We start from the raw sequence: 23735 nt of genomic DNA, 5'->3' as shown, positions 1-23735 counted from the left end.
ATGAAACAAGGCAGCAACCGCCAAAGCAGGACAGAGAACTAAGTAAGACTTCAGCAATCTGGTCTGAAAACCGCTCAGAGGTCAAGTAAGCCAAGTGAAAGTTGTGCTCATTTCTCTAAAGAATCTGGAGGGGAGGCAAGGAAGGAAAGGTTAGATGAGTTTTTTTGGTTTTGTTTTGGGGTGGGGGGGTTGTTTCTTTTTAAATATACAGTGCAAGTTTGTCTAAAGAAGTGGTACTACAGATGACGGAACTTAGTCCTCTGCAGCAAAATACTTTGACCTCTAAAGTAAACTAAGCACACAAAAGTGGTAAGAATAAAAGGTGCACATAAAACCAGCAGCAATATTATGTTTGTCTTTCCACTACTTCTGCAAGTTACTGTACATATATTACATCACTATTATAGAAATGGCACAGCCTCAGACACTTTCCACATTTTATTTACATTTTAAGACTAACTTTAATCTCAATCACATATCCATACATTTCCTTTGTTTCACTAAAACTTAAATGCATGGTTTATTAGAACAAAGACTGTAAACAAATATTTGCCATGTCCGATACATGTAACACACAGGAGCTGCTTAACAGAAATTAATCCCCCCATTTTATAAATACAGGTATCAAAACAATCCTGAACATACTTTGTGACACTACTAGTAGTCGGCACCCACACCCTTGCAAAATTAAACAAGATGAGCAACGGTATTCACTGTACCTGCTACTTTAAAACAAATTTTAACTGCAGCTCTTTTACTAAGCAAGATGGATAAAGCATGCCATTTATATTTTGCCTTCTCAAGAGATTATTTTCAGAAACATATATTATTCCACAGCAATCTGACACTTTCTGTCATGCTTTCATCTTGTAAAACCTGAATTCCAATTTTAGGCTATTTCAGGCTTATGCTTAAATGACAGTGCCTTGATAAGAGAAAAAAATAATTGTGCTGCCTTTTTCTCCCATAGTGCCTGAAAACATATTGGGCATACATATATTATATATATTCTTACAAATGTCCAGGTCATGTATACCAGCTGAAATTCTTTTAATGTGTGGGTGTTTGCATTGTGAGATTTTAATCAAGACATTAACATGAGTAGAAGGTTGTTGTTTTAAGACAGAAGTTTGAGAATCAGCTAAAATTAATTGTTGTAAGTTTGTCCTTCTGGAGGTTGTGGAAGCTTCATATTTTCTTTGGACATCATTAGACGTCTTAGCTCTTGAAGTACAACTTTAATGCTATAAGAATTTTGCCATTTTGCTAACACTGGTATGCTCCGTGCATCCACCTGGAAAAAGAAGAGGGAGTTGTAAGTTACCATGACATTAAAAAATCTCTACATAAGTAGCGGCTAATGAACCAACTGTTCTAAGAAAGAATCTAAACATTCCCTGACACTTTCTCTGTGGCATTTATGCCACATGTCCCCATATTCATAAAATATTTTATTTTTTTTTTTTAGGAAAACAAGCATAAACCTGCACACAGATACACATTCTACAGTGACATACATGCAGGCGGACCCCCCCACCTGTGCTGATATGAACGTTAGTGAGAAGGAAAGGGATGGGGTGAGAGGGGAGAGGAAAACAGCAAACAGTTCACTGCTGAACTGGAGGCATATCTTATAAAATTCAGTTTTATCGATTTGTTTCAAGTTACTCGAAAAAAATCACCTTCAGTAAACCATTATATACAGTTGGGTCCTCCTCAGCTCTTTAAAAAAACCTGACGCACAGGAACTTGTGGAATACCTCTCTAAAGGAAAATTTCCCTTGCTGCAGGTTTCAGTTTGTGATTTATTCCCCATCATTATTATGTGGTGCTTCTGACATACCAGGAGTCACCATATATGCCAAGAAATAGCTTGAAAAACTGAAATATTTGATTTATAACATTTAGACATCTCTTAGTTCTTTGCATTCTTCTTACAAAGCATCGTCTCATGGAGCTGTGAAGACCACTGTATTCACTTACCAATTTGAACTGAAAGGGAGGGACATTTCATTTATAAAACCTGTGGGACAATTCACACAACCACAACAGCTCAGCACTTCTCTTCACACAAATAATGTTCTGCCTGGAGTCAGAACTCCTTTTAGCTGCCAACGACTGCGTATCATCAAACCACAGCATAAAAGCAGTAAGATTACTTAATAATTATTGAAAACATTAATAAGTTAGGAAAGAAAGAGCATCAAAAGGAAATTATCTTATGCATCAAGATCACAGGTTTTGAAACTAACACTAGTCAGACTGCCGCTGTTATTCCTGGAGTACTTCCTCTTCTTCTTAAACAAGGGTATTTGGTTTTATGTGGAAGATAAAAGATCAGAGAAAAAAATCTTTAACTGGAAAACAGGTCCTATTTTCCTAAAATGCAGGGTATTAGATAAAAACACCTGTGAGAAAAAGGGAAACTCTGATAAGAGATCACCTGTGTTACCAAGCAGCAGGTCAAGTAAGGCCTCGTGTAGCCTGAATCTTTGTTGTGAGGTACCAAGATCCTACAGATCTCCTCCTCTACAATCCTTCTAGATACGGTTAAAGCAGAACCCACCAGAGTTTCTGTCCAAACAGCTGGACCCAGTGAACGAGGAACATTAATTCATTTTAAAAGTTAGAATGGTAGATCTCACACTATTCAAAACAATTCTCCACGCAGAGAATGCAGTGAGAAAAGCACAAGACCACCATTTTTACTCACAAGGGTTCTCCAGAAAGAAAAACACATCACGGTGGTTAAGAATCCTGTTATTAGAGGAACCGAGTGCTCAGATCATAGGTTCACTTTGCATATAGTTGCAGATGTTTAAGTTATCCCCCCACACACACATAAACACTCGTTAATACTTCTCTGCAACTAACTTACCATCTTCTTCTATTTAGCAAAACGGGACAAAGTATGAGAGAGCACTCCCTAACTTCTTGCTCTAAGCCAGCAATTTGGCAGACCAGTAATTTAAACAACTTCCATGTTGGTCTGAAGCACACCACTTTCTACTGAAGTAGCTGAGGAGAGATCACACCACTGACCCACCAAAACAGCAGTAGTCTCCCCAAGGAAATAGAGGGAAAAGAAGCCACAGTATAGGAGGCCAAGGACCAGGTTACAGCTACAACAGAAGATTCCCAGTCAGGAGAAATGTGCCTTTTGGGGGTGCAAGCCCACATGATAATAAACTGAAGACAACCGGTAAGCAAACATGAGCAAGAAGAACAAGGTAGGTTTAAGACTTCAGTAGGTTTGAGAAAGAAAACTAATAATCTGTTCAGAAAGACTGGGTTAGCAAAAAATAGCTGGAAAGGCAGTTGCTCTGGTACTCCACCAGTGAATGTCTGTCTTCAGTCTTGCAGTTCTGCTTCCATACCACCTTTCTTTTCCTTGCTTCTCCTCAACTTTGCTTTTGTAGCCTCTCTCAGGTTTGGAGATCGGCCTCAGTTACAGCACGTAGTGGTCAGTCACCAGTAACGTTTAAACAATGCAATTCTACATAACATATGCTGGTTGTGTTGGAGTATGAGAGCTGATCACTTTGAAGCAAGCTCCTCCAACTTTTCTTTTTTTTGGCTGGGAATTTGTAATGGCAAACTCACAGACTGTAAAGGCTGTTTTAACAAAGTTATGAGTGCTTTCTGAGTAAAGACTGCTACGCCATAACATTTTGTTGCTGTTTATTTCAAGTCTCTTTTCGCAAGTCACCAACTTTTTTGATGACATCTTGCAGCGGTGAAGATTTTGGCTCAAGTTCTCTTTTCTGCATTGCAGAATTTATTTCCAATTTAGACAGTGCACAATAAATTCACTTTATGAAGAACAATGCTAAGGGATTTGGAAGGATGACACAAATTATGTTAATGTTCAAATCACACAAAAGCACCTAGGTAATATTCAAGTATGCATCCTGGTACGTAGAGGAAGAAAATTCAAGATCACAAAATCTAATAAAGCTGAAAACTGCAGCCTGAGGACAATTTTATTCTGGGGATATACAACTGTAAATCTTTAAACAAAAGCAAGAGAAACTACATATATTATTTTTTCTAAACTACTGAAATCAAGCCAAGTAATTCTTCAAAATGTTGCAAAATATTGGATGTTCATAATGTTCCCAGCATCTAAGATAACTTTAAGAGGTAGCAAACTGCTTTGTTTACAATAAACACACTCAAAGCAGTAATTGGACAACAGTTTACAGAATTCTAGTTGATGTAAGACTAAATGAATTTAAAAGAAACAAATATTTCCAGCTGTAAATGCTATTTAAATGAACAGAGGTGACTGCAAATCCTGCAGGACACACAGTTAAAGAACACTCTCACAGGTCCAAAAATTAGATATCCTCAAAAGACTATGGGAAAATAAATATCATGCCAGAACGCAACCTGTGTTTCGTTAGTACAGAATACAGAAGTTTCCAAGAGAAAAGACTCCACAGCATTAAGAAGAGTAACGCAAGCATAATTTTACAACAGTGACACCATTAGCACAGAAAAGCATTTTGTCCAGCCCTCCATCAGCACTTGGGCTAGCTTTTCTGAACTTGGTAACCCAATTCTGTATACAAACTCAGTAGCTCCATAGGCAAATTGAAAAGCAGAAAACCACAAAGACTAACTTGCATATAAGAAATGAAAATTACCAGGGTGATTCAAAGAACCTAAGTTTAGTCTTCTGATACAAAATACTTGTAAACTACCCCTCTCCTTTTCTGCTCTAAATATATCAAACAGCAGTCTCTGGGATCCATGCTGCTGATGGAAAATTTTACTTACAAGCAAAACTCCCCTCTCAAAATAATCAAAAAGAAGTCAATAAACCTGTAACTGTCTGTAAGGATAAACTCATTACAGATATCTGCACTTTTCATGCAATATGTAAAAAACAGTTTAAGGCTAGCATCTTTAGGCTGAGTTAACTCTAGCACATATCCATCTCTCCCCTCCACCATTGACATCCCAACTCAAAGCAAATTATTACCCTCTAAGCTCACGCTGGGGGCTTTACTTTCCCTCAGGCATTAACTGGCTTACATCTTTTGTGAAGTACACCTTCACAATGTTACAAATATTTTGAGTAGTACTATAATACCGTTACAACAGAATTTCTGTTGCTGTTTATCTCAGGTTTCTTTTCAGCAAGTTGCCAATATTTTTCATGACATCTATAAGCAATGTGATCAAAAGCGGGCCACGTGTGAAAAAACAGGCTGCAGAAGCACGGACAGCAGAGCTTGTCTGAAGATAAACACTGTCATTTCCAATCATTCAAAGAATGCAGCAAACCGCTTATGATCTATTATACAGAAGAATCAGTGAGAGAGCAGCTTCAAAGAAACCAGGAAATAAAATAGGGAGCAGAAACAAGAACTGTTCCAGAGAAGCTGAGGAATGTTTTAGGAAAAAAAAAATCTTAGCTTGTGGCTCAGACAATAGAGTAAGTCTCACAAGAGATGGGTTCAAGTTCTGATTTTAACAGACTTCTTCAGAGGTATGGGTCAAGTTATTTTGTCTTCCAGTGTTTTCATCCATTAAGCATCCACACTTCTGTTTTGCTTTCCAGCACTTTGCAGCACATCTAGACACCATACGTGCAAAAAAACTACTGCAAATAGACCTCAATTTTGATCAGAATCACTTTAGTTTCTAAATTACATCTGGTTTTGAAGAAATCTTTCCCTGAAGTTACGTTTAAAAAGAAGCTTCTATGAAAAAACTGTTCAAATGGCATGCACACACTATCACCAATACTTAACACTATAAATAAAAGTTCTTACCTAAACCCTGAGTTTTAAAACATATGCTTAGAAGACTGAAAATGAAAACAAAGTAGATCCAAATTCAAGAAACTAGATGAAGAAAATAAAGTTTCTGACTCACTGAGGTAGTCATTCACAAACAGTATTCAAATAAACAAACAAAACTACAACAACAAAGTAAAAAAAAAACCTAGGGTTTTCTCTGGAAAACTGAGTGCTGGTCTTTCTTATGACCTCTAAAAACAAAGACTAATTCTCTTGCTACGTAAAATACGTTAATATTTTATTGCACTAATTCAGCATGTGAATTTCACCAGTAGATAGCATTTATTAAACAAGCGATTCTAAAGCAGGTTGCACACTTCTATTAGTGCCTTTATTTTCAGTTAAATTAAAATACAGCCATGTTTACGAAACACCTCGTGTGGAGGACTGCAGACTGCGTCTGTATACAGCTAATTCTAAGAATGCACATTTTTACCCCCTTGTTTATTCTACCCCTAGTTTACACAGAATCACAGAATGGTTAAGGCTGGAAGGGGCCTCTGAAGGCCACGTGGTCCAAGCCCCCTGCTCCAGCAGGGCCACTCAGAGCAGGCTGCCCAGGCCCACATCCAGGCAGCTTTTGAAGATCTCCACAAGGAGGGAGTCTACAACCTCTCCAGTGCCACTGCTCCATCACCCACACAGTAAAATGCTTCCTGATCTTTAGTCAGAACCTCTTATTCTTACTCTTAACCTTTCCATTAGAAATTAATCTGTTCTGCACAAGCTGACTATCTGTATGTCTTGTATGTCCATTATGTATAACGTATCTGGAGCTACGACTTCTCTTCTCTATCCGCACAGAAGCCACAGATAAGTCACTCATCCAAAAATAAAAAAGTGGGTTGAGCAAAGACAAAAACTCAGTTCTTCATCAGAATTCCAGTTCCATGCTCTCATCTGTAAAATGTATCCCCAGTTTATCTGACAGACGGGTTTGGCATAACTCTAGAGAGCACAACAGCAAAATACGTTTAAACCCAAGAAACCAGGACAAGCGGTACATTAGAAATTACATAATGAATGAGTTTTAAGTTCATTAATGCTGAAAAATGTTTTCATTAAAAATACAACTTACTCCTACTGAAATGCTAAAATATGTAGAGTTATGCATTTGCATAGCAAATCCTTCCTAAGTTATAGTAGTTTATAAAACTATTGGGGTAAAACTGAATGAAGTTTTGGTGTAAGCTTAAAAATGTATTGGAATCAAATTTTCCTGTACAAATGGCTGAATCTTAACAGCACTTTTATAACCACCAGCTGAATTTCCAGTCACAGTGTTCAGCCCATTCCCCAGCAGGCTGAGAGTCTAGACTTCCCCAAACACAAGCTCCAAGCAGACTGACTCAGTAAGCATAAGCTTTCAGCCTCTGCAGGTCTGAGATTTGGCTTCTGGAAACCAGTATCTATATTCTCAAGCATGAACAGATGAATTAATGACAGCACACTTCTACACTGATACAGAACAATACGTGTTACTAGGAGGACGTACAAAAGTAGTATTATAAACATACCAAAAGCTCTACTGCATGCCAGATCAGCAGCTTTGGCTGATCACAATCTCTTAATAAACAAAGATACTTAGACTACAAGCTACAGCTGGAATAAACAGCATCAGCTGGTTTGCAGATACCAATTTTAATAAGATCTCCAGGTAGAGGGAATTTGTTGGCTATGCAAGAAATACTTTCAAACCAATTTTAAACTATTTCTGAGATGTTGGTCTAGTGGCTTTGGATAACTATCAGTACACCATCTTAACATGTACAAGAGCTCAAACACATCCCAAAGAATGTAATTTATTGCAAATGGATCTTCACTATGAAAGTGATTACCACCTATATTAAAAGGCCTTAAAACTGAAGTTTAAAATCATCTCAGATTTGAATAAATCCAGTACAAACAAAACAGGAGTATAAATACATCCGTTCACTACAAGGGAATTACTACATCCAGATTGAGTCTCAGGCAGAATAATTTCCATTTTAATTAATGGAAACACCAGATAAAGTTGGAATAATGAAACGAACTTAATGACTAAATAAATAATGGTCTTGAGCAATATAGTAGTCTGGTTAGGATATGAATCTAATACCCTTGTTTTGTAAGAGTAATATATGGAAAATACCTACACATGGCTTAAACATTTTTTTTTCCTGTGCAAAACTTAAATCTTAATTTTTATTTAGAAGAGACGACTGTTTCAATACTATAAATAATGGTTCTCATTGCTAAGCCACTGAGAGCCACTAACATATTGTAAATACCTAAAGATATAAATGTGTGCAGTAGGCAAACAAATATTGATTTAAACCAAGAACTTTATATTGTGATATTTAAATATGAAATCTCCTTCCAACATTGTATACTCCTCACCTTTGTTTTTCATTGAAATAGTTTATATTACAGATTAACAATGTGGTTGGTCTTACCATTTCAACTTACCATTCCATTGGAATTATTTATTCCATTCATATTAATTTTAGTTACAAATCTAACTGTAGGAGGTGCTTCTGGATATTTAGGTCCACACTCTACTTTCAGACTGTATATTCTGTTTTCATAGTTTGTCTAGAAAGCAAAAAGACAGACTAATGCATCTCTCTGAAAGCTCAGTATTAAAAAAAAATAACACAAAGCAAAGGCAAGAGGATTAAAGATGAAGAAATATGAAGTTATAAGTCTGTTAATATTACGTACCAGTTGATGGTCTTGGATTACTGACAGACTGTTTTGGTTATATTGATTACCTGAGGAATATGTATAAATTATACTACTAATTGACTGTCCATACAAAAGTTCTTAACAAAATACAATTTTTTAAAAATTCACATTTACTCTTATCCCTCCTAGACATCTGCATTCCCAAATCACTTTTGGCACAGTAGGGGGCTGACAATAATCTTCAGGAAAATTACCTCATTCCCCACAAAAAAAAAAATACCTAACACACACACAAAAAAAAAAAGGAAACAAAGACAAAGAAGCAAATAACCAAACCAAGAACATTATTAAAACAGTTCTGTAAGAACATTATTCTAGAAGTAATTAACGCTCCACTCCAGAAGATATCCAAGACTTCCATAGCTGAGGATTGATAAGCAAGGAGAGGAATCATTTAACACACGGTTATCCAAAGCATTTATGAATTTGGACAGTACAGTTAAGTGACAGCTAGTTAGCAGAAGATTATTTTTTACCTGCTTCTAAGTGCAAATATATCTTGAGAAAGTCCAATTAGAAATGAATCCAGGTGTTTTGTTTTTTTGTTTTTTAAAATCTTGTCAAGTAGGATGTGAATGACAGAAAGTGTCAGTGACTCTGCTGGTCACTGATGCCTCTGTGCTGCAAAAGGAATATAAACCCAGCTTCTACACCTGCCTTTCCATTGGCACAGTACTTACAGCTAACATGAACCAAGAGCAGAAAGATGCCTCAAGATTTCCAAAAGGTACCATTTTAAGCTGTTCATCAGCCAGCTGTCACTCTCTCCAAGTAGAAGAATCAACCACACAGTCAAATTATCAAATGGCTCTCCACTCTGCAATCAAATGGCAGTGTGGAGATCAGGCTACTGAAGCATCCTAACTGTGACCTATAATTTCAAGAAGCCACAAAGACTGCGCAGCAACTGGGTCAGAAAGAAACAAAGGTAAGCAAGATACCCTTTTTTAACCAAGAAGGTTTTCTACTATTATTAACCACTAAAAGCTGATGGCCCAACAAAAAATTCTCATTATTCACTCAGACAAAGCAATTTATTTCCCAGAGAGGGATGCTGTCGTTTATAGTGGAAATAGGCCAAAACGTATATACACTGCTCACAACTCTGAAAAATCCTGAGAATGGCACTCACTCACATTCTCTTATTCCTATCCAGGTGGCTTCTCAATTTTGCTGAGTTCCTCCAACCACCATTTTACTGTAAGTCAAGTATGACCTGCTGACCATCCTGACTTGGTCAGCATCTGACCATCCAAGTATGACCATCCTGACCAGCTCCCCAGAAAGCCTAAAAAGCATTTTTTCAGGGTCAGAAAAAGGTTTCCTTTAATCCAAAACAAACCTCTCCTTCCCCCTTCATGTTGGTTCACCCTGCAAATCAAGTAAGAAAAAACGATAAGCAATTGTTTGCACTGCTCTAGAGAAGCCACAAATGTGAAGAACTTCATGCTACGGAGAGTATTAGTAATTTTCTGTGTTCTGCCAAGCTGCATGCTGTCTACATAAGTCAACCGATTCCAAAAGCACTCATTTTCTACAAACCCTGAAACTGGGCAGGAAATTCTTCTCATCAAGGTACTACCCACTGGCTTGAGAACTAGTGGCTTTCACTTTCCGCAGTTACTACATGCTGCAAGTCATTCTGCTATACACAAGACTGCATGTCCCCAAAATGGCCCAGAATTAGGCTTATTTGCTTGCACTCTTTCACAAAAAAAAAAAAAGACAATATAAATTGACTAGAATTAAAACTGCATCACAGCATTGTTTTATGTTCATTTAAAACAAAAAACATTTGGGCTCCTACATAGTAATCACTCCCTTCAGAAATGTGCTAGGCATCTGCTTTAGGTGGAACCAGAAAGCAGCAACTGACGGTTCTGGAGGATGTTTAGAGAGTCAGGGTGACACTACTTTTGTTACCCCACATTTGTAAGTTCTTCTCAAAATATCCCTAAGAATACAAACTTTCTTCAAAATGTATTTGAACACTGTGACTACACTGAAGCTAGTATCCAAGGCATACTGTCATTATATTTGTGTTTTAAATTGGCCCTCTCTCAAGTGTGTCCAAACCTCAGGAGCTCAGCACAATTATGCAGATAGTCAGAACAGTCTGCTGCATGTTACAACTAACTGACTTCCAGAAGCAGCTTAAATTACACTGAATTTAACTAGAACTCTGTTATTCTGGAAGACTATCCTCAGAAGCCAATTTCTGATCTCAGTTCTTGTCTTGGATAAACCCAGTAAGCCCTCTGGCACCAAAGGACACACAAAACAGTAACCTCATGTTAGCAGTGAAAGACGTGCTAACTTAGAGCTACTTGAAGTATACTCATTTGAAGTCTCTGTTTACAGAGTGATCTTTTGTATCGTATTAACTCATTAAAAAGCTTGCATAAAAATTGCACGTAAAGTTAAGACGTGCCCATTCAGATCTGGCAAGGCCGATGCTCAGAAACCAGGAATTACAACTTCTCTTACAGGCTTTCAGCGTAGATGACGTTTTATAGAACTTAAAAGGTCAAAAGGATTTGACCTTTTTTATTATTATTTATATATTTTACCCTTTTTTATTGTTTATTTATATATTTTACAGGTCACTAGTAACTGCTTGGTCTTTAGGATTGATTCAATCAGATTACATAAATTGCTATACTTGAAAATCATCTGTGAAAACTCGTGGAAGTTAAAAATATAGCCACTTTGCTACAGAATTGAAGTTACCAGGCACATATGATAAACTGGGGAAAGACAGCTATCCTGTTTACTGGACTATCACTGTACACTTATGTGCAGTAATGATGGAAATATTACTGAGGAATATACTCAGCTGTAAATTTCAGATCAGAATTGGCTTAGAGAGTTGCAGAAACACATATTAGAGTGGAGGCTAGACTGAAAACACAAGCACCTGACAGTGATGAATTTCAACATGAATATACAGTATTTCAGTACTACTGTAGTACTACTACTACAACTTCACTAAGTTTTACATTAAAATTTAACTAATTCCTTTACATTGTAGTAAAGTAACTTTTTTTTCTCCTCATTTTGCATTGCCTACGATGTTTTACTTTGGTACACTTACCCTTGGTGGCCCAATAATCATGCCTGTCCATCTGGTGAGTGTCATATCTTCATCATCTTCAAGGCCCCAGCTTACTGTACCATCACCCACTCCTTTCTGCCCTTCTTCAAGTTCTTCCAACAAGCGAAAATTACGAGGTACTTTAACTGGAGAAAAAAATGAAAGAATGAAATTAATACTGGTCAGATTAAGAAAAAGATAAATAATTTCATTGCTTTTATATAGTATGCATTACCAATTGTTGAATGTATTTTCAAAGTTTAACAAAACACTCCGTCTGAATCTATTTAGCAAATTGTTCTGAAGCAACTAGCCACTTCTCTGAAAGCTCGTTCCTACCAATTGATATCAATACAAACTATCAAAGAGAAAATAAGAGACCTCTGTTTAGTTTGAGATGGCTTAATTCAGATAGTCCTCTTCTCCAAGTACAGTACTATTTAGAACCAATACATTTCAAAATCAATTCACTGTCATGTTCTACTCAAGCAGAATACACATTAAATCGATACTGCAAATTCCCTATAAAAATAATTAAAGAATGCAATATTTAACACAACTAAGAAATGTAAACCGTACGAAGAAAACTGAAAACAAATCACTTGATTTGATTAAAAAGCCAATCAACGAAACAGACTTCAATATCTGAAAACAAACTAGAAATCAAGTCTCATTTAATCTAGAGATTATTATTTCAACTTAACGGAAAAAGAAGGTAATAAGCACAGAAACACTGATTAAGTTGTTAAAGAGAGATAATGACATATTCACAACAGAATATGAAGATGTACTGCCTCTAAAGACAGCCAAGTAATATTCGCTTATGGAACTATAATTACTGGATTTTGATGATTATACATGAGGACTGACAGATATTGCTAGATATTAAACAAGTAGAAGTTTCATTGCTTTACATCACAGAAACTAAAATGGTATTTCAGCACTGATGTACTGAAGGAAGCTAAACTTGTGCTTGCAGTCATGATATGCTTTTATTTTCAAACACACAGTATGCAGTAGCAATAGTACAATAAAGCTTTAACCTTCTTTCAACAATGACTCATAACTATATATTTTTTTCTTATAGATCTTCTAATAGCTACTTATAGCTATAGTGTTTCCAATGTTATTGGGTTTTGTTTTTTAATAGAGAACCCTGTTTTGCACTGGAAGAAACCAGGTCCTTCATAGAATTAAAACTTTTGAGACTAGGTACAAAGTTCTTAGTAAGGAATACATTCTACATTAGTCTGAAAAAGAGGGGGAAATCAAAGACAACTGTTTTGCACATCGGTTACTTAGTTGCTGAGGTTTCAGGTTTGACATTAATCCTAGTCTGTATTCCAAGTGGCCTACCCAAAAAATTAAGACCAAAAGTATACAATATGTTTATTCAGTCAATACGTACAAATATGAACCAGTAGAGACAAACATATCATTCAGCAACTACCCAAAGAGCTTATCTTGCCTAACTTTGTTCTAAAGATTTTTTTTAAATGTTGTGTTTTTTCCTCAACACAGACTAGGGAGAGTCTCCTAAAAATTACAGAAACAAATATCCAAGTTCTCCAAATGCCCAGAAGTCATTACGAGGATAGTATCAGGACAGTGTAAGGAAATTAAGTCACTCATGTATGGCCTCACCTTCCTTCTGTCTTTGGTAGTACCATTCACCTAAACCCATTAGGAGCTACGGCAGCTTGCTAACTGAGCAGAAAATTACACGTTTCGGTTAGACTCCTGACAGCTTGACAAAATGACCCAGCCCACAGAGAGCTCAGACAAGTACCAGCATGAGTGAGGCCACGGCAGCAAAAACTCAAGATGTAAAATGACATTTTAAGCGAGTTCAGCTACTCTGGAAACTTATCTTCATGGAGTTCACATACAATTACCTGAAAGTACTAGCACAATAGGAATCAAGGAGCAGAGCATTTATACTTCAGCGTAGATCCTTTTAAACAAGCTTCATTGAAATTCATCTGTTCATTCCTCTGGTTCCATCCTGACTTACTAACATTAGATCTGTGCACCTACGTACCTAATCCAGACTAGGTATGAGCACAGACGATCACATTTCTGTTACGTTAAATAGGGTACCAAGTTTTTATTTTTGCTGCTGATTCATATATGTTCCGCACTGCAGTCTGCCAGTAAAAGGTTAATGCTAACCTTTTTAAAAAATAAAAAATAAGTTAAAAAAAACAACCAGAAGGATAAACTTGTACTAGACCTACGTTTTGCAGCACACAACTAAAGAGTTTTTGATAGGCACGTGGAGCCTCCCAAAACCAAGCCCTGTGCCCCACTCCTCCTTCCCCCAAACAAAACCACGTATTTTAGCATCCGATCATCACCTCACGCTTCTCCAGGGGCTTAAACCCAGCACTTCTCAGAAGCCTTGCTGTGACTGCCCAACTTGTGCTTTATAGCTCACCTCCTGCAGCAGCACATAGGAGAAGGTGGCAGACAGGCCCTGAGTTTATTTCCAAGCACTCGCTATCGCCGCTCACTGCCAGCAGCGGTTCCACTCCTCCCCAACCTCAGGTGCTCCTGCGCTAACTGAGCTCCTCGGTCAGCCCAACCGGCACCCTCATTTAGCAAAAAGCTCTTCCTCCTTCAAGTAAAATCACATCCACCCAGGTAATCAACTGAATTGACCCAGGAAGAAAGCTCAACAGATGCCAACGCTGACTGCTGCATCTTCCAGTGCCTGCCCCTGCAAAACCATGGCTGTTGGGATGAGGGAACTTTTGGTGCAAAAAGCCACTGGACTGGCTCAGTCGTAGCATAAAATTGCACTCAGCACACCAATATCTGTGGGAGACGACAGTTATTAGCAAATAACAACCCGCTGTGACTAACTGTCCCATGGCCATCACGATTTTTTCCACTAAGTTGTCTGTGCTCACCAGTTCCCCTAACTACCCACGGGGAGCAGCAAAGGACTAGGGAAAACTCCCAGAACTTTTCCAGTAAATAACTGAGATCCGCTCTGAAAAAAAGATGAAAGGATCTGAACAGTAAGCACCAGGTTCCCCACACTAACGTTCCTCTCAGTGCTAAAACTAGGTAGCAAAACACTGCTCTAGATTAAAAATAAGAGTCAAAATCCCTACTTTTAAACAAATAAACACCTATTGAGATTCAAACCCACTAACACTCCCCTACCTCCCCCCCCCCCCAAAAAAAAAACACATTACAAATTCTTAACTAAAACTGGACCAAGGAGTCACTCAAACACATTCCCTTTCAGAAAGTTATGCAGTCCTACAAGACTTGGGTTGGGGATACCAGAAAAGACTGTATAAATCATCGTGTAAAATGAACCCACTGTTTCATAAGAACACTCCCATATTTAAGATGCTTCATTCACTTTTGCAGACATATTTTATTCACTTATTTACACATTCATCATATATGCACAAAATCTTTCACCTTATGCAATCTTATATTTAAGAAATATAAGAAATTTCAGAAAACAACCCCCTCCCCCCTATTTCCAAAGGGACTGTCTGTGCACATCTTAATTATGGATGTCTACCAGAGCTTTTTAAAACAACAAATTAACAGGTCACTATTCCTGGCTTGCAAAAAAAAAAAGCCACTAAACTGCTTTTTTCTTCCTTTCATATATGGTTAGTGGTTTGTCCCCTTGTGGTGCAAATTTCTACTGACATCACTACTCAATATTTTATTAGAAAACCATTGTTGATAGATTTCTTACAAGTGACCCAGAATACTGTAAAAATTAACACAATGGATTAAAAAATAAAGCACCACCAACCACCTTACCTTTACAACGACAGTCTTAGAAACTACCAGCAAACTGAATTGGAATTAAATGCTACTTCCATTCGAAGAGTACACTCATGCACCCACACAGGCTACAGCATAACAAAAGCAAACGTAAAGCGCTATAATCTTTACTTAAAATAAATCTACGTAGCTTGAAGAACAGGATATACATATGACATTGAACCCTCTTTCCAGTGAAACAACAAGAACTTCTATTTATAAAATTAGGCAATGATGGCCTGGATCTTTTTGATATTAAGCTTGCACCTTAAATATAGTAAAAGAATTCTTGTCTCACCATTTCACATAGGGCACAATCTAAATTATATGTTAATGGTGCATATGCAACAAACAGTTTTGTCTCTAATCCAGACAATACACCTCATCAAATATTTGATAAGGACTTTGAAGTACTCCTTGAAGGAAACAGAGTAAGAACCAATATTTCATTTCCAAAATCTGGACAACAAAACATCCTCTGCACAAGTCTGCCAACCGTGCAGCTCCTCAGCAACAGCAGACGCCCTTATTCTTCAGCTACGAGCTCCCCAGTGCATCTCCTGGAATAAGGATCTGCAACCGGAGAGATGCTGCTAGCTTTCCACCAGCATGGAACAGCCAGGAATTGCTGTCCCCAGTTCCTCCTGCTGATGGGATCGCTACCTGGCATCAAGCAAGAGCAGACAGGTTGTTCTTGCTCCCTGTAGCATGCATCCCTCGGCTAAAACATCTCACTTCCAAACGAAGGGGATTAGAGCACTCGTGCGATTTTATCACCGGTAGAGCTGCAGGGGTGGTAATGGCCACTCAGCAGGCCGTGAGTAACGGTAGGTACAGGGTAGGTACAGCACGGCTATCTGTATGTGGAAACACAGCTGGCTTCATCAAGATTAAAAATGAAACAAAAGCAACCTCCCCCTGACCGCTTTTCAGTTTATCTGCAAAGCTTAACTCACACTAGGGGTTTTAGTGACAAAAACATCCTGATACACCCCCACAGCACTGTACACATGAACTGTCAAACGGCATTTACCAAGTTTTCCACGCAGCTGAAGTAAACACTGCACTTAGAAAACGATTCATGCTCATATATACCAATCATTTTTAACTTAATAGAAGCTTAATCATGAAAAATCAGGAAAGTAAGAAAGGATTCATCAGTGTTCTTTAAGAGGACCAGTAACTTTTTCTGCAGCAATACAGGAGAATTGGCTGAGATACATTTTCTGGAGCAACCTGTTCTTGGCTACTGTGTCAAGACAGGTCTGCAGCTGGTAGCACCGGATCACCTGCTGGTATAGATTTAATCAGCACCAAGAAGACACACAGTTTCTCGATGTCACTGTGCAGCTATTACCCGTATCGGTCTGCAGCTGTAGGTAAATTATGCATCCGTGCTGTTCCAGACCAAACAGAACTAATTTGAGGAGCTCAGACTACAGCAACAGAAGTGATACAAAAAACTGAAGACAGAATACTCTAGATTATGGAGGTAACTGGACTTAATGAAGTGGCACACAAAAAAAATGAAAAATTAAACCTAGAATATTTGATTACACTCAGTAGTCCCAACTCCCTGCACATCAATCAATTCCTAAGAACAGCCATGTACAAGGCAAGAGTGCAATAATCCACATCCTCTTCTCCCTGACACTTAAACAGGGGAATCACAATCCTAGTTTTTCACAGACTGACTCAAAGCCTTAAGTGTGAGGTTTTGTTATATCCAAAACTACTTTTACGAGAGTGCATTACAATATCCATATCAGCATTCAGTTTTCCTTAAAATCTTCCTTAGCTCTTGGCTTCAATCACACCTTACAGCAACATCCACGCTAGGAGCCTCTTACAACAGCCATAGCAGCACACCCCACACTGACAGCACATGCACCCGAGCAGCTATAAAAACAAACCTTTACGTTGACCCCCAGGAACGAGCTGTATCAGGGCATTACACATTAACACAGCTCGGCTACTGTCAGCGGTGTTATTCTTTCCGATTCAGATGGCTACGTCAGGAAAATTCTGCAGCATTAACCATTTTGAATGTATGGATTATCCTCTGCACGGTGACTACCAGCTAACAGAAACTGCAAAATACGTACAGCTTGACAACAAAAAAAATGAAAAACTCTCAAATTCCATTAAACAGATTCAGACTGGCAGAAAAATAAGTATTTTTTGATGACAAGAAAGACGGGAAAGATGTCAGCTTTGCAAATTCTAAGCTGTAATATAATTTCTCCTGGTGTATGGAGAAGAAATAAATTCAAAAGAGAAACACACAGAAAATTACAGGTGTCTTTTAACCTTAGTCTTGCTCTGAAGAAAATAAAGATGGAAGCTGAAATACTCTACTAACAAAATAGAAAAAAAAATCAAACAGAACATACAACAACCATAGCCTTAAGTAAGCCCCGCAATGGGTGACGTACAAAAAAAAAAGAGGGGAAAGAGGGCTGTGTGTGTGTCAAATACTAATATCCTATCTGGGCTGCAAAAGACAGTCTTGTACAAATACAGTTTTGTAAGATGTACTCTTCACTGAAAAAGCTACTTTTTTAAAACACACGATCTAGGCTTTTGTTTGCCGATTATCCCGCTCACGTCACACACTTCTGCCCAGTAAAATATTCTGTGTATACACAGAGTAACAGTGGCTGACTTACCATTAGGAACCTAATATCAAAAAGTAATACCAGGCTTTACTGTAATTACTTTGTAAATTATTATCTCAAGTTGATCACACTAACCTAGCTCCAAAAACCAGAAGTATTTCTAACAATTTGCACATTGGTGAAATTGGACACGGGAGTTTTGTGGACAGAAGAACTCCATCGCTACCACTAGCAGAGGGATGCAGCAGTTACTACAGTGAAAATTTTCTTTCTCAGTGAACAGCAACACATTTTCTCCAGGGCCTACGAAAGTCCCCATTTGCTGCTGTGGAACTCAGTCTGTGAACCAACACAATGATACAATGAGCCTGAACTGAGAAAATTAATTTCATTAAATGACTTTGATGCATCTTGTTATTTTTGTTCAATTCGATGTCTGCTTTCTTAGAATTATGGGTACATCCCACTTCTTGGAACTGCCTTCCAACCAAGTTTTGAAACACTTCAAATTCAGAATCCGATATATCCATACTGTTCATAAAGCTACACTTACCATACTCTATTTTTCTCTATTTTCCTTCCGCTAGTATGTCCCAAAGCAATGGAATTCAAACAACAGAATATTCTGCATTAACAATTTTGAGTTTAAATCAGAAGAAGTACCGTGTTATCTTAAATTTAGCAACAACACATGGACAATACATACTGCTGAGGGATGTGGATAAGGTGCTGAGTGATTCCAGCATGTATGGATGAAACATCCATATAATACAATATATTCCACCAGAAGATTCCAGTCATCACTGATTTTGTCATATATAAGCAAATAGATGCCTTCCTATCAATACTGATGGAATAACAAAAGGACTTATTAGAAGTCACACAATATAGATGACAAAAACACAACAGATAACAGACCAAGTACTTCGTGCATCCAAAATTCATCACGGGCAACTCCTAAAAAACAACAGGGATCCTGACTGCTGCTTCTCCGCTGTGCTAGCATCTAAACATGCATTTTAATAGATTAATTTAATCAGCGTCTTGTCATTACTATCTGCGATTGGCAAATCTGTAAGCAACAGCCATTTAGATCCACAGACACATGAAGACTAACCCATTTAAGCTTACCTGTGGAAAACTTCTAGAAACACGCAGACTAAGAAAAACAAGTCTGATGTAATCAGATAAAAATCCACTTCCACATAAACTGAAACTATTCATCCCAGATGAAACAAAAAAAGACTAACTTTAGGAATTAATATGAAACGAGACGTGTAGCAGGTAAGTTTGCATAGCTCAAGCAAGCAGATGTAGACTAGCTGACGTGCAGCATAAATGACCATTTATTTTGTGCGTTCAATGCTTTTCACAATTTAGAGCCACTTTTGCTACAACCCTAAAGATGAGAAAACTGCCATCTCACAAGCATTATTTACAGAAATTGTCTGTACCCAGCATAGCTGATGTGTACTGAATGGACTATTCAGATTCTTTACAGGATGAATTAGATAGACAAAAATATCATGATATATTTGACTATGACTATATAAGAACTTTGTGACCAGTTACCTTCTTTTGCATTTTACTATAACTAAAATCTGAAAAAATTGGGAATCTGAAAAAACAGAAGATTTCACGGAGGAGATACAATTTAAAGAACTACACTGATGTTGCTCAGTTTTTTAAAAAAGAAGTTAAAGTATGCATTTTATCAGTTGGTTTTTCCTCCTATGAAGAGGCTTCGCTTACCACACAAAACTTCGCAGCAGGAGCCAATAAATGGTCGCAGAAGTGTGAAAGCTGTAAGCCTTCACCTCAAAATCTTTTGGTTAAAGCTATTAAAAGCAGTATTTGTTTTCAGAATTACGTTAGCGACACTATTTCTGTATTTAACTATGTGAAATTTTACATTGTTGATGCCTTAGATGTTGATAGTTCAGGTCTAAAGTTCAGCTGCACAGGAATTTCCTTTATGTTTGAATCTAGCTACAGCCATAAATATTCCATATACCGTTTATATTAAAAAGGCTGCTAATGAGAAACCACGTTCATACGGCAAAAGCCTCGTTTATTGCAACAAAGCATGTATATCTTGGGTGAGGGGAAAAGGTCTGGAGAGGTGTGGAGGTATTTACGTCTTGAGGATAGGGCACAAACACTAGTGTTTAGAAAAAACAGTAATTTCACTGAAGAAAAAACATACATGTACAGAAGCAGATTTTTTCCCTTCCAGTTTCATTATGCATATTTATAACATTAAGACACTGTTAGTTATCTGCTAATAATAAACACCGAAAGTGATAATTTCTAAAAAATAATGGTATATGCATGTTGGCCTTTTTTGGTTGGTTTTCTAGTGGTGATTCTAGCTGAGCTGTGTTAAAATTTACATTTAACACAAATTGAACTCCTCCACCTCACATCTTGGAGTCAGCTGCAAAATAAAGTAAAACAGGTCTTCAAAGGAAAACAGAATTTACTTCATGCTTGCATGTTTAGGGACAGGCAGATTACTAAGGGAGGAAAGGCTGCAAACAGAAGTATGGTCTTCTAGCTATCAGCTCACACTTTCAAGGCTGAGCCCACCTCACGTTTGGTGGTATCTAATTCTCTATTTTACTTTTCATATACATTTTCCCAGCTACACTCACAAAATCCAGAACACAGTATACACCAAGAACTGTGACGGACAGTCTCACAAGAAAGGAGAGGTGGTAATACCAGTTTGCCTTACCAGGCCAAAACGTAATTTCATTACAAAAAATAACTTGGTTTTAAACATACGAAAATCATAGCAAAGCTTTCAAAATGTGAACAATATTGAAGCTTATGTAGTTTGGGGAACAGAAGGGAAGAATTTAAGTCTTGCTGCTATGGGCACTAGTATTTGGGACTTCATAAACGTACCTGATTAACAAACGCATGTTTTAACGGCTTAAAATGCAAATTTTCATGCTGGAGATCTCAGTATATCAGAACTGCAAAAGCAGCATCAGTTTATTCGACGTGTTCTAGTTGCTGCTGGTTTCGCTATAAGAATGAGACCTCAAACTCGGCTTCTCCAGCACAGTAAACGCTCCAAACGTGTAAATAAATAACAAAATCCAGTGCAATTTTAGGTTTTAATATTTATGGCTTTAAGTGTGAGAAATCACTAGCAGAACAAATAGCTCCATTATCACGGCATCTTCACCTCAGAAGCCCTCCCTGCTTTTCTCTCCTCCTGCCTCTTAGGTAACCAGAGAGAAGCAAGCTAACTGCTCCTAATAATTTTGAGTTGTACCTATTCTGTTCAATAATTCAGATTGTTTACTCAAGGCAGCCTTGTAGACAGGACTCTTACTGCGATGGTCAGCATCCTCCAGGAAAACATATTGCCTATAATGTCTGTTCCTCTCTCCTCCTCTGCTCCCCGCAGCCACCCCTCTCCCCTTACTCACCTTTCTCAGAAGGGCAGCAGACAGAGGGAGACGAGGCTGCCATTAACTACCTGATTCATCAGAGCAACTTCACCCTCCGACCAGTATCTGGGGAGAAGCCATTCCTTACAAATCCCAGTAAGTTTTTCCATTTTGCACCATTTCTCCTCACCAAGGTTTCCCCCTCCAAAAACCTCCACTCCCCATCTCCTGCAGACCAACCTCGAAACGCACTCTTCAATCTCCTGATTTTTTATGCAGCAACAATACCCTACATGTCCTAAAGCTGTGCAAGAGACAAGACTAAAGAAGTGTAAGAGCCACCATGTGAGCAGGAGCAAAGGGAGTAGGCAGGACTGGATACATGCACACACAGAAAGTTGTCCTGATCCAAGAGAAACTCCAAGGAGACTCAGCTTTGTTAGCAAAGATGTAACAGAGCTTGTTTCAGCCTATCTTTGCATTTTCACACTAATATGATCACTTTAAATACAGTTGCTGGAATGGACTTACTAATGGTGCTCATATAAATGCTGTAATGGAGAGGATTACTCCACCACAGATACATATGTTATCAGACTACAAAACAGGGCATAAACGTGCTCTTGGTGTAAAAATAATAATAAAACACAACCTTGAGAAGCTCTCACAACAGATTTTAAGTAATTAAAATACCTCATCAAAAAAAAGTTATCACAACAATAGGACGCTACAGCATAAAACCACTAAACTATTGAAGTTCTAAACGGAAACTAGCGTTAAGTTGCTTAAAACCCTTATTTTACAAGTGTGCATCGATAACAGTGGTATAAATTATCAGTTTAGAATCTAAATGTCATTTTTGTTATAAACAAGACCACTACTGTTAACTGAGAGCTCAGTTCCACCAGCCACTGCTTGTGCCTAGTCATAAGGAAAAACACACAGGAATGCAACAGTTAAGGCACTGAAGGAGCTCATCCATGGCTACCATCCAGGCTTGTTTTGGTGAAAGGTGGAAATGCAGAGGCTGGCTGTGATTTAAAAGTTAACGCTTTACAGGCAACTACTGAAGGAAACGCAGAGGAGATACTAAATGATTCAGTGATCTTCCCATGTGTTTCAGGATATGATATGGTAGATTATGAAAAATGAGACACTGCGATGCTTATCAAATTGAGAATTTTATTGCTATTTCCATTTTGTACAAAACAATGTAAGGCGGGAAGCCACAAAAGAGGGTTTAGGAACTACACCAGTCGCTTCAAAACACACCAGCAATATTAACTCTTATTTAATTAGTCTAAGAGATGACAATATTATCAAATAAATCTTTCCAATTAATCTCCTCAGAAACACACACAAAAAATTGTTTAGTACAAAATAAGCCCGCTCTTAAAACCAAAGCTATATAAAGGCATGAAAGGCTAAAAGAAAGGTATAATAGCAAATAGGTTCAATTTTTGAAGCTTTCATTTTAAAACTGATATTATGTTGGCAGAGAGGAAAAAGGATTTCAAACACATACTTTTAAAGCTATCTTTTAAAGGTAACACGACATTAAAAAAGTTGTTCCAGATAAAGGGGCAGAAATGGGAGAGTAGAGGAACCCAGCAGAGGCCAAAACCTCTTCCCATGAAATGACTTTCACAGGGTCTGCTTTAACAGCAAGAACACAATGTGTGACCCAGATAACAAGAGTAGCATCAAGGATTTAGTTTAGCAAAGCTGTAAAGCTGTCTAAAACAGGTTACAAGTCATTGATTAGCAAACACTTTTTCTAAGACTTGCACAGAGGTCCTCACGACATGACTCAGCACCCACCCACAGCCCACAACAAAGATCTTTTATCTGTGTGACAGTCTGAGCCAGGGTTATTTTTTCAGTTGTTCACCTAAGCAAACACTTAAGGACGCAATCAGCAAGAACCATTCACCACATATTTAGTAGCAAGAACTGTCATCAAATTATTTTCCTACGTTATTTTTGTGATAGTCACGTTCCAGTCTGCCATTTCCTATAAACCACGTTTCAGAGGTTAAAATCATTTAATATTTACATGACCACACATACCACTTCCATGAGAAGGAAAAAAGCATACACTTTTTTCCTTCAAAAAGTTCTAAGTGATATGAATAAAACACTTTACTAAGGCTACGTTGCCTTACTAAGGCTACTTACGTTGCTTAATTGCCTACTAAGGCTACGTTGGTATCCTGAATAAAGCACGCTATTTTGCCATGAACTACGAAAAATGTTTTCGATTTACTCAAGTGAATTTCAAATT

The 23735-nt window shown here is 37.8% G+C and overlaps 1 protein-coding gene across 2 annotated transcripts in view; it reads right to left on the bottom strand.

Annotated features, from left to right (window-relative positions):
- Positions 1-423: 423 nt before the first annotated feature.
- UBE2V2 (ubiquitin conjugating enzyme E2 V2) overlaps positions 424-23735 on the bottom strand; it is a 29161-nt gene continuing 5849 nt past the window's right edge. For both annotated transcript variants that reach the window (XM_035553152.2, XM_035553151.1), the window contains exons 2-4: positions 11632-11777; positions 8259-8384; positions 424-1294 (exon numbers count right to left, since the gene is read on the bottom strand). In XM_035553152.2, the coding sequence (XP_035409045.1) occupies positions 1148-1294; positions 8259-8384; positions 11632-11777 (419 nt within the window). In that variant the 3' untranslated portion in view covers positions 424-1147. The remainder of the gene's footprint in view (positions 1295-8258; positions 8385-11631; positions 11778-23735) is intronic.

Source organism: Cygnus atratus, chromosome 2 (assembly GCF_013377495.2).
Source record: "Cygnus atratus isolate AKBS03 ecotype Queensland, Australia chromosome 2, CAtr_DNAZoo_HiC_assembly, whole genome shotgun sequence".
Lineage (NCBI taxonomy): Eukaryota > Metazoa > Chordata > Aves > Anseriformes > Anatidae > Cygnus > Cygnus atratus.
Note: the sequence above shows the minus strand (reverse complement) of the source record. Positions and strands in the feature narration are given on the sequence as shown.